The sequence below is a fragment of the Centroberyx affinis genome, unplaced genomic scaffold, assembly GCF_046629955.1.
Source record: "Centroberyx affinis isolate AG114_WGS23_722 - 3 ecotype Tasmania unplaced genomic scaffold, CSIRO-AGI_Caff_v1 ptg001632l_1, whole genome shotgun sequence".
Lineage (NCBI taxonomy): Eukaryota > Metazoa > Chordata > Actinopteri > Beryciformes > Berycidae > Centroberyx > Centroberyx affinis.
Window position 1 is genome coordinate 110,256 of NW_027280069.1, and position 12,187 is coordinate 122,442.

The window sequence follows — 12,187 nt, forward strand, 5'->3', positions numbered from 1 at the left end:
GAGCAGAGTGAGTGAATGAGTAATGCTCTCCCCTCCTCCAACAACAAGCCTACTACCAGAATCTCTGGATGAAGGCAGTTAACACCCAATCGCTCCGGTGCAGCTGCTCAGCTGCCAAAAGTTGAAGGCCGTACCAGGCAGCTCCCACATGCGAGTTTGTGTAACTGGATGAATATGAAACCGGGTGTTGCTGGAAAAAGTGCATGCAGATAAAGATTAAAGAGAGGTTGAGACTATGTGCTAGTGGGTGAAGCTAGCTATAACACATGATGCCACATTTTAGAACACACTATCACACCTTCTAACACATACCATAGTATCGTTGCCTACAAAGCTGGACACAAACAGAAAGTTAGCCAGCTTTCGTAATGCATCACATCAAAGTCCAATCGCCTCTTTGGGCAGCATGACAAAACAACCTGCTCCCGATCCCCCACTGCTGACAAGAGCCGCTTACAGGCTAACTAGACTCTCTTTCCGTGTGTCTGCCTGCCTGAATGGCGTGACAAGGCATTCCTCACAGCCAGCAGTGGTACGGCACCCTGCTGGGAATGTCTGCCAAATGCACAACAGCCAGCCAGACCATCAACACTGGAATCACAGGTCCCGTCTCCTCACCGCGTGTGTGTTTTTGTTAGTGTCATGTGTGTTTATACATGTATAATGTATGTGTATTGTGAGTGGCCCATGATCAGCACTGTGCAGAACACAGGGTTTTTCCTGCATTGTAGAATCCTGGGCAGGCTGCCTAAACGTAATTTTGAGCCGCCTAAGGAAAAGTTGGAAAATTGAATTTAAATCGGCTCAAGAATTGGCTCTGTTCATCGTAATGATATTGAGGAAATTCACTTGAGACTGCTCCATGTACCCCACACCTGAGTAATTTGTTTTACTGTATGTTCTAGATACACAGCTGAGGAATGTTTATTTATTGTAGCCTATGCTGTAGCCTATGCATTTGTTGTTTCCCAAATAAGTAAAAGAGAATGAAATAAAAAATCATTAAACATTTTGAGAAAAAACATTGTACATGTCTGATTTATCACAGCATGTAGGCTATTCATAACAATAACAAATTGGGCTTATCCTGGGCCTGTCAACAGAAGGAACACTTGAAACTGAAGGCAATTGCAATTATCATTCATGGAATTAAAGTAAGAGATCCCAGCCAGTTATTTATCCCTGATAGGAACAAATGAAGTGATGAATTAATAGTGACAAACTTATGTGCCTGTTCTGGTCCTCTTAGCCATGGAAAAATGAATAAAACTGGATTTAAGCTTAAGAATGCTTCAGCTAGGACAGTGTTATGTTAGTCTATGCCAAAAACTGGCTATAAAAGCATAATATTGGAATGGAAGGGGTATGGGTGTTAAGTTTGCTGCGATGACAAAGCCAGACTGGCTGCGCTTAGGCACCACCTAAGCCTCTTTTTGAGGCAGAAAATACTCAGTGTTTCAGTGTTTTAACATTCCCTGAGGTGTCTACTCTAGCCCTTGTTTGTCCAGTCTAAATATTAGGCTTGGCATTATACACCCCATATTATACAGTACATGAACTGTAGGAAAACTTGAGATTTCTCTGTTGAATGAAACTCTTCCATGCTCCAAAGCTTTCCTAAGAGCTCTCCTTCAGATTGCCCCTATCCACCTATTGAATTCTCTCCTCTGAAGTTAATGGGATCATCATTTAGACTGCAACAGTGTGGAAAGGGGATGCAGCCTGTAAAGGCAGTAGGCAGCAGGCAGAGCCACAGCTATGACAGGCCTGGGAGGCTGCGCGCACCTGGACAAACATTCTTGCTGACTAAAGCTGTTGGATCAACACTACTAATTCAATAAGTAGACATTCTGCCAGCAAGATGCTCACACACACACAATCACGCACAATCAAACATGCACAGGTACACTACACACACACCAAGAAATATGCACGAAATACGGGTGCACTTGCATTCACAGTACATACAGTATGCACACGCACACACACAAATTCTCATAAGGGCTTGAACATTTCATCAATTAAGACACAGCGGTGCCTGCACACGGCTGCTCCACTGGCGGGAGGGAGAGAGATAAACAGACGGCTCTCTGGAGACGCGTCACCAGACCAGCAGCAAGAAAACAGCTAGCTAGGGAGGAGACGGCTGGCTGAGACACACAGTGAGGAGAGAAACAAGAGATGAGAGCGAGAAAGCGGGGATAGAGCAGGACAAGGACAAGGCTGGCTTCCAAAACAAATCAACTCTAAACCTGTCTCAGACTGGCTCTATGGTTTGTGTGTGTGTGTGTGTGTGTGTGTGCCTGTAATATGAGGCTAGTAGAGAGGAATGGTATGCCCGCTTTGATTTTAACACTTGAGTGAGACATTTTTTATCTGTTTTGTGTGAGGCTTTTTGCCCCACAGATTCTGTACGAGGGAAGGAAAGGAAGAAAGGAAGGGAGAGAGGGATGGAAGGAAGAAAGGGAGGAAGGAAGGAAGGAAGGAAGGAAGGAAGGCAGGGAGGAAGGTGGGAAGGAAGGAAAAATGAAGGCAAAGATTTCAATGCATCCTAATAACCTTCATGCATCCTTCCTGCCCCGTAGCTGGGTCAAAGATCTGTAGTACGATAAAAATGCAGACTTTCACCAATCTCTACACACACACACACACACACACACACACACACACACACACACAGAGGGAGGGTTAGGGGTGAGCCTCTGACTCAGTCTCCATCACCTGAGCGTGGTGCTGGAGACAGAGAGAGGGCATCCCGCCTCCCGCAGTGCCATTTCCATTTCAAAGAGCCTCCAGCCCATCTGCATCTGGCATGGATCCCATGGTTGGCACTAACCCCTCTGAACGCAGCGTTCAGCTCTAAAAACCAATCCACCGCCTGCTACTCTATAGGTCGAGACCGCTGACAGTACAGGACGTTCAAGCAGGTAGGGAGAGTTGTGGAGAGGGAGAAGGTGGGAGAAACTGAGGCGGCTGATGGAATTTAGATGAGAGAAAAGGAGTCTCAGGACCTGCACAGATACGAGAGATTATATAACACTGAACCATAAAACGTGCTTCATGATAGTGCAAGATGCGGTGCCCATTCTCCGAAGCGAAGGTGAACACTTATTACATCTCTGGTGTATTCATTAATCAAGCAACAGCACTTTGTAGCCTTATGATAATCGTTTGTGAGAGGATAATGTCCGCAAGCATAATAATAAAGACCACACAGTAGCTTTCAAAGGCATGATTGAAAGGGATGGGCTAATCTGGGGCTGAATCTGTGTGTAGGTGTCCACCTCCACCTCCTAACAAACACTGATAAACACGGGGCAGCTGCTCCCGCCACGGAGAGCCTGAGAAAAATCAGACCCCTGACATTTCTATTGTCCGGGCTGAAAGGAAAGGTTGCACAGCAGTAATTACATTTGGAGGGGAGGAAGGAAATACTGCCAGAGGTTGTCTGGGCTACCTAATCGTGTGTGTGCGCCCATGTATGCGTTTGTGCGTGCGTGCGTGTGTCCGACCAGCCCCCTCACCCACACTTGCATAAGCCTGTCTAATCACTAGCCTTACTCCCATGGCCGAATCAAAGGCTCTCATTTTCTGGCCAAACAGTCACGAAGCACTCGGCCTCCACAAGGCCTTGATTACTCAGCTGTTGGCCTTTGTTATTGAAAGGAATCCATCTTTAATAATTCTGCAGCGGATACATGATTTGGCACTTTTCTGCTCTAATGCAACGAATTGCACTTTCTCCCTTCCCAAATGGGTGTATTATTGCGCAGGGCCGTGCTGCACAAACCAGAGATTAATAGCGAGACAGTGGAAGAAAAATATGTGCACTGTGAACTCCATCCTCCTCAGCTCATTCAGCCAAAGTGCCCTCTCTCATCAAACCTGCCCTCCTTTTATTTCTCAGCAGGCTCAAAAGCAAGCCCACGGTGCAGGAGCAGCTCCCTCGCTCTGAGTGCTCTATGTGAAACTTCCACCACATCAATTCTTCACTTCTCTTTTAAACTCCCAATTTTTTCTCTCAAATGATATTGCCTCCTTACTCACAGGCTCCCCCTCACTGCACCCCCCTCCCATCTCCCTTAGCAATAGTGATATATTGTTATATGGGTACCAGATTTCCTCAGTTGAATACAGATGGTGGATAAATTCAAGATAGAGAATACAGATAAATAAATAAATATAGCACCACAAGGAGAAAGAAAGACGGAGAGAGGGAGAGAGACACAGACAGAAAGGAGGGGCTCTCTTCTTCATTTGCCTCATCTGTTTGTGGTATAATTAATTTATCACCTGTCCCGGGACTGAAGGAGGCATCAGTGCAGAGAAATCATGTATTATGTATGGAGGTATCAGCGTAACAAAATAAATAAAAAAGTGGGGGGTAAAAAAAAAAAGACCTTCTTTTCCTTTGAAATTCCAAACCTGTTCCTTATAGATATAAAAAGATTATTTATGCTTGAGAGCTGGCTCTGGCCCTCAGATGCCAACTGCTCCACTGCTCATTATCTGGATACCAGTCAACCTTTGGGGTTACAGGGAGCTTAAGTGTCTGCAGTGAGTCTGCAGGGGAGAATCAAGACCGGTCACAGGGCCTCACCCCTTCTCACTTCTCCCTCTCCTCTGGGGCAACATTACAGCAGACTTGCATGTGGGCCAATTTATCTCACCACATTTTACTATATCTTAAAACAACAGCCAATGCCAAATCCAGGTAAAATGGCCTTATTCCGTCAGCCTCCGTGACAACAGACTAGATAGGAGGATAATGTTACAAAGCAAGTCTGTGCATCTGACAGAGTTTATATGCGCATTTGTGTGTAGCTCTGCTGTGGAAGCATGTATTGGCCATGTCTTTTATACCTTTAAGACTTTGAATTGTCACAGGTTTGTGCACACACACACACACACACACACACACACACTCACAAACACAAAATATCTGATTCCATTTATGGGAGGAACAGCAGCACAGCCTTGGGATAACTCCTCTATTGCGGTGAACATTTCCAGAACCCTGACAAATAAAGGTGACATAAAAATGTAGCTGACGGCTGCTGTCTCCTCCCTCATTTACACTTTCTCATCCTCAGTAATGCCTGCCAATTCCATCAGCAGGTTCCCCAGTGTGCCTCAGCCGCATGGAAATCAGACTGAAAACGCCCGGTTTCAACTTCTGGGTTGATAAATTTCTGTCAAGTATGTGAGGAATTTTGGAAATACGAGTCAGGTCCACAAATCAGGAAAATCGTTATTATTCAGGAACAGTACACATAACCTAGGCATGGCCCAACAGCAGCCCCTCCACTCCTGCGTTTAATATTTGGAGAAGCCTGTGATGGTGTGTGCGGGTCCGTCGGGAGTCATGGTAAAAACCTTAATTAACAAACTGGATCATTTATAGCCTAGTGCTTATCATGGGAGAGCATGTGTTGGCTATGGCGCAGCTTATCATGGAGGAGCATGTGTTCAGTGTGCTTAATGACCAGAAGTACATTTGTCCCACTCTCCAAGACTGGCATCCCTGGCAGGTTTGCCAATCCCACATATAAGGTAATCCATGCAGGCAATGCTGAGTCTGGTGCAAACGAACAGCTAGTCAAAGTCTTGTTGATTTTGTCTTGTGTGTACAGCTTTTATTAAAGTTGTTTGACCTTGGCTGCCAAAATGTTTTTGCCGCCGCTCATGCCACAAATGCAGCCTATGCCAAACAACATAGTTGGTCTTTGGTCTAAATTCAATTTTACAGTGAAGCAAAACATCCCACATATGAGGGGCAAAATTTTCTTAACCTTGCACGATTATTATTGAAAGCTTGCTTCACAGACACAGGGATCTGTGAGAGCTCTCTGCACATGAATAATATATGTTAACTGCGAGAAAATTGTTCTTCAGAAGGTTTGAATAAAAGTAATGGAACACACGTATATCTTTCTGTCTTAGTATTGTTAGCAATTTTGAAGATGGGTTTAGCCAAATCTACAGAAGTTATGTAAAATACCTCCCTTAAGACTAGAGAGGCAATGAAAAATTAAACCACAATGAACAAAATCGTCAGTATTTTTTCTACCAAATACAACAGCCGCATTCTAAAAATGAAAATAATACCATCATGGATAATGTTATTGATTAAATTATACTGACAGCGAGGAGTGGGCCAACACATCTGGTAGATGAGAACTGAGTAAATCAAAGAAAACAAATAAAAAATGACTCTTACAAAATCTTGTGTTGCTTTCAGCTCACGCAAACCATGTAGCCTAAACTAAATATCAAATTTTGGTCATATATGCCAAGACTCAGTGGACCATGTCCATATATTTGATAGATCCCTGGTTTAGTGTAATTTATTTTCTCATAACCATCCCATGTTGTGAAACATTAAAATTTAATGAATGTCTCCCCCTCAGAGCATTAAAAGCACACCAAAGGCACTCAAACTGGCGATGCTTGCTAGCAAACAACCTACCACACCATACAAAGAAAATAACTGCCTCAAAAAAAAACCTTCTGACATACAGTACAATTCACAAGTTAGTTGACATGTCTTACAAATATTTGAAGCTGCCTTGTATTTAACATACAACTGACCATAAATGTCTGGCTCTGGATAATTTGACCCTTTTTCATCTGCAATCTCAACCCTTTAATAAATGTCACAGATATTTTTTGCTCTTTCCCACTAGAACCAGGGTGCTTTTATTCAACCAGAGCATCTGACTGGATCGACCAGCGGGCCAACCAAGACTGGAAATGCGGCATGCTGTGTATTGCAGTGCGGGATGGGCTGGCAGGACTGAATGACATAATTTAGAGGGCTGAAATGCTTAATGAATATGGTGCACTGAACAGAAATTAAGAAGCTTAATTATTTTGGCTGTCGTACACAGTAAGTAATGACTTCATAAACAAGAAACACAGTTAGAGTAGGGGCAACTAAGGCCAACAGAACGTAAACATGCTTCTGTAGTGAAATAAAGCCAATCCAAAACACCAGGTTCCAGCTATTTCCTGAGGCATCTTGATACATAGCTCATCATATTGATGTGTTTGGGCTTTTGTGACCAGTGTATGGAAACAATAGCAGCTGTCTCTCTAACAGCATAGCCTATTGTACATGGCATTGAATCCAGAGAGTCACATTAGTGCTGTATCCGTCCTCTACGCTGACCACACAACAACATATTTGGCCAATAACCCTCAGCTACAGCTACAGTTATTAACTAAAGACAGCTTATCTTCAGTGTAATCAATAACAAAAGAAAAACCATAGGCAATAAAATAGTGAGCGTACTAAACGCTTCAGACACAGTGGTGCTCTCTCTCCAGTAGCTGCCTCCGGCATGTGAGCTGAATGTGTATCTGCAGGAAACTGTGAAATGGGAGGGAGGCATCAAGAATCCAGCAGCAACAGGATTTCAGGTTGCTGCGACCTCTGCATCTGACCCGCAGATCACACACCCTGAGGGTAGAGATAATGAGCAATGTGCTTAGCAGGCTTCCACTGAGCCGTCTCCTAAAGTGACTACAAGCCTGAAAACAAGCCTACATTCAACTTACTATGCTGTGGTTTGTACAATGTTATAGAGCTGCAACGATTAATCGATTAGTTGTCAACTATTAAATTAATTGCCAACTATTTTGATAATAGATTAATCGGTTTGAGTCATTTTTAAAGAAAAATAAGTCAAAATTCTCTGATTCCAGCTTCTTAAATGTGAATATTTTCTGGTTTCTTTACTCCTCTATGACAGTAAACTGAATATCTTTGGGTTGTGGACAAAACAAAACATTTGAGGACGTCATCTTGGGCTTTGGGAAACACTGATCCACATTTTTCACCATTTTCTGACATTTTATAGACCAAACAACTAATCGATTAATCGAGAAAATAATCGACAATGAAAATAATCGTTAGTTGCAGCCCTACAATGTTACCTGTTTTAGCTTGTGTGTGATCCTTCTTCACCTGCAGCAAAGCCACATAAACTTTCCAAATCAGTAGTAGGTATTAAAACAGTGAGTCCATCCACTAGCCTGTCTCATATGCAGCGAGCATCGCATGACAACGATGAACCAAAGCCTGTTTCTTGTTGGTTGGGCAGCTCCAGCCCGAAGGCCTTTGATATTCTGAGTGAACTGTCAGTCTTACCTTCTCTTCTTTCTTGCTATCAGACAGCTCCTTTCAAAGCAGTGAAAGAAGCCTACTGCGTGATCCAAAGATAATGGGGGCCCCCTTTGCTACAGTTACATCTCCCACTGCTTTTTTTTTTAGGGGAATGTGATAAATTGACACTATATTCTTTGGAAGCTGCTGAGTGACATTTTAATAATCAAAGAGAAAGGTCAAGTTAGGAGTGAGAATGGCAGACTGTCTCTGGTTAAGGCAGCTCAGTCAGACATCTTTAACTCATTTCTACACAAAAAAAAGAAACAAAAACACTGCAGTGATACCAAGTAGCCCGGAACAAAAACATCTCATGGTCTACACACAAAATAAATAGGACTTTGAATTTGTAAATTAAACATGTCCAAACAGGAATGACTAAACAGCAAACTTGAAATGCCGTCCGGCGTCGCGCATGGCAACTCTGAAACAATAACCGGCTTTAACCAGTGAGTGCCAGTGCGTGAGTTGCAGTGATGGTGGAGGGCTGATATAACAGGAGGACTCTCAGTGACGGCAGGCAGGAGACTGTGGCACAGACACTTTCTCCGAGATGTCTCAGAGCCCCAAGAGCTACAGGGGATTATGTAAGTCGTTCAGTATACTAGGTCACCCAGTTGTTTTGATATGCAGTGCTACTGTACTGTTGTTACTTTCATTGCAGAGATTTCAGTGTGTGTGGCTGAGCTCCACTGAAATGACATTCATAAGTTAAAAATCAGCAAAGACAGTTACATATGGTGACTTTATGTACTCTTATGGTTATGTTATTATGTTTTTACATGACTTTGTCCAACACTGGCTAGGGTTTTACCACTGGTGCTAAAATAAGGAAGCATTGTATTGTCTTCTCCTGACCTGAGAACTCCCACTATATCAGTCAGACATTGACTAATCCTGCTTTTTAATCAAGCCCAAGAAAGAGCTTCACTCCTTCAAAGCCTGTCCTCGGCTAACCTATTCACTCGGCACAAGTTTTCTTCTGCTCTACTGACAGTGGGGGGAATGGAATACATTATTTGTGTGGGTGGTTTGGTTGTACAAGACATCAGAGCAAGCCTAGACTAACGGGACCAACGTATAAATAGCCTGAAGGCCTTGGGCTGTTACACCAACTTGCAAGCCTGGAAGTGCTGTTATAGGCAGCGACTGTTGGGATAGGTAGGCTCTTTGGCTGCAGTACAAGACGGACTCATTGTTTCTCTGGTAGTGTCAAATTACTCCCATTGCAGAACAAAACCCAGCTTGTTCCAAGCCACAGAGCAAAAGGTCTGACAGCATGAAATTGACTTGGCCTTCAGAAGGTAACTGCTCCGACATTTATGTGGATTTCAGATCATGTTTTAATTGTTTAACAGTTTCCCCATTTATTATTGATGGACACTCCAGGCTGTGCCTCGCGTCGTCAATGAAGACGATCCTAGGAAAGACGAGTTTCGGAAAATACACCTGCTACCAAATAGCTGCATCAACAACAGTAGAAATAGCCACATAGATCATAAGTTAAGCGATTTTGCCTTCAAAATAAAAGCGTAAAATATGTCACAGGAGGGAGGTAGGCGGTGAACAATACAAATTTCGGGGGGGGGAAACATACGCGCATTTTGATTTAAAACAGATTCTCTCTCCTTACATATATTCTTTATTTACACCTTGGTACTCTGGAGTGCACAAAAAACAAGCGTTGCAACCACGTTGGTTAAACCGGTTTTATTTTGAAAGCCGTGACCGGAAGTCTTATCTGTTTTCACTCTGGAAGACTTGACACTCGTCTACCAAGCAAATATAGGTGCCACTGACAGCTGTTACCTTTAGGTCCAGCTTCTCAGACAGGGTTAATATAAGTGGAGAGGAGACGAGTGAGACACTAGGTCGGGGGGAGAGTATTCAGAGATTAGAGCGGTAAAAAAACAATAAACACAAGATGTAGTACAATATGTCTCCAACACTCCCTGCTGTACTGACATGGCATAGCTACGTCTCCGGAGCCTGTACCTACCAGGAAGCGACGCAAACATCGCACCTTTTATGCGATTTATGGGTTTAACTACATAAAATCAGACTGAATAAATTAATACAGTTTACGCTGTACGAGTGTATAAGGTGTTGTAGTCTGTTAGCCGGTCATTCAAGGCACATATAGCCTGTAGCAACTTTCTTTTCTGTCTGGCCTTTCTCAAATCGCTGTTAATAGTTTCGCAGCAACGGTACAGGCTCGTTGCAAACCACCCACCCCTTTTGCACCATTTCCGCGTTTTACACAGGATCATTTCCAAGGAGTCTGTGCCACGTAGATTAAATACGTAGATTTTGCAGATGTTTAACGTAAAACAACAACGCCGTGGAAGCCAACACGAAAATATGTTGTCAAACACTGCGACATTATAGCAGGAGAAACATAACCGGTTAATAAGTGAAGGGGTGCATGACGTATCCAAATCAATGGATCCAAGGCAGCGAAAATATCACGTTAACAACATAACTTACCCAATGCCACCTCGCAGGCTTTGCGCAACTGAGAGTGATGAGCCTTTTTCACCTCCTTGTCGGCCAGGATCTTTTCCAAAGCTCGGGTAAGGAACATGTTTTTCGTCTTTTTGCCCTCAAACATGTCGCACCGGAATTTGGGGCGAGGTGTGCCTGGTCCCGAGGGGCTGCAACCGTCTCAAATATAGATGTATTCCTTTATAAATGTCAGCCGCAGTGCCCCTAACAGACAAACATAAATAAACACAGAAGGTGGGGTAAATCCCTCAGATTTCCATTAGCGACCTGCCTCCTGCGCCATGTTGGAAAGAGGAAACGACGTCACGTACGTTGAGAACGGCCGCAGTGAGGCAGCAGGGAGGGAGAGAGGGAGAGAGAGAGAGAGAGAGAGAGAGAGGGAAAGAGAGAGAGAGAGGGGGAAAGAGAGACACAGAGAGGAGAGAGAGAGATGTTGTCATGCTTGTAACACACATAGTATGTAAAATACTTGCATGAAAACAAATAACACCTGCTGTTTCTGTACCATGGCTCACACGTTTTATGTAAAGCAGAGCAATATGAAAGGCCATATAGGACTTAATTTAAACTTTGCTGTTCACACACACACACACACACAATGTTCACAAACATACAGTACAAATAAAATACTTACATACACTTACACACACAAATAATACTAAATCCTCACATTCTACTGTACTGTATTGTAGTGAATTTGTACAATTGTGCATGCACAAACACTACTAAATAGTCACATAAATATATGAAACTATATAATATATATATTATATATCTATAATATAATAGGTGTGTAAATATGTGAAACACTAGTAGTATTTGTGTATGTGTAAGTGAATGCAAATATTTTATTTGTACTGTAGCCTATGTGTGTGAACATTTTGTCTGTGTGTGTGTGCATGGCGCAGTTTTCTCTGCTTTACATATAAACTCAGAGACAGCAGGTGCTATTTTTCAAAATGTTTCCACTGCCCACGACACTTTAATGACAAATGCTTGAAATATTTCCTGTAATTTGCTGTGATACTGTATGACATATTTGTACATCTGATTTTGTAGGTGAAAAAAAAAAAATTACTATGATTATGCCTCTGTCATTCTGCGTGTGTAATCATGCAATCACCAGCTATGCTTCAGCTCAGGTATGATTCAAAACCATACAGCTTGTGCTTACACCTACATGTTTATTATTATTAGACAGCTTTCACAGGCTTAAATTAAAGTAACATTTAGCAACATCCAACAGCAAATACAACCTGAAATTCTGGCTACTTGACAACATAGATGTGGCAGTGGTGGGTGGCGTGCTTCACTTTCACTTTGGACTGTCTTGCGTGTCAGTTACACCATTTCTAAATCCAGAAGTAAAAGAGGCAGATTAATAAAGTGTGTGGTGATGCAATGCTGTGTTCAGTGAGAGATACTGTGAGAGAGTTCTGTTGAATGTTTTTGCAAAATGTATACTACATGTAGAAGTATACATAGACAGTGAAATAATTTACAATTCCATATCTA

The 12,187-nt window shown here is 42.8% G+C and overlaps 1 protein-coding gene across 1 annotated transcript in view; it reads right to left on the bottom strand.

The window, feature by feature from the left end:
- Window positions 1–10,967, bottom strand: part of arfgef1 (ADP-ribosylation factor guanine nucleotide-exchange factor 1 (brefeldin A-inhibited)) — a 56,592-nt gene extending 45,625 nt beyond the window's left edge. Inside the window, 1 exon segment of the mRNA XM_071528191.1 lies at window positions 10,655–10,967. Within this exon segment, the coding sequence (XP_071384292.1) occupies window positions 10,655–10,778 (124 nt within the window). The 5' untranslated portion in view covers window positions 10,779–10,967.
- Between the last annotated feature and the right edge of the window lie 1,220 nt (window positions 10,968–12,187).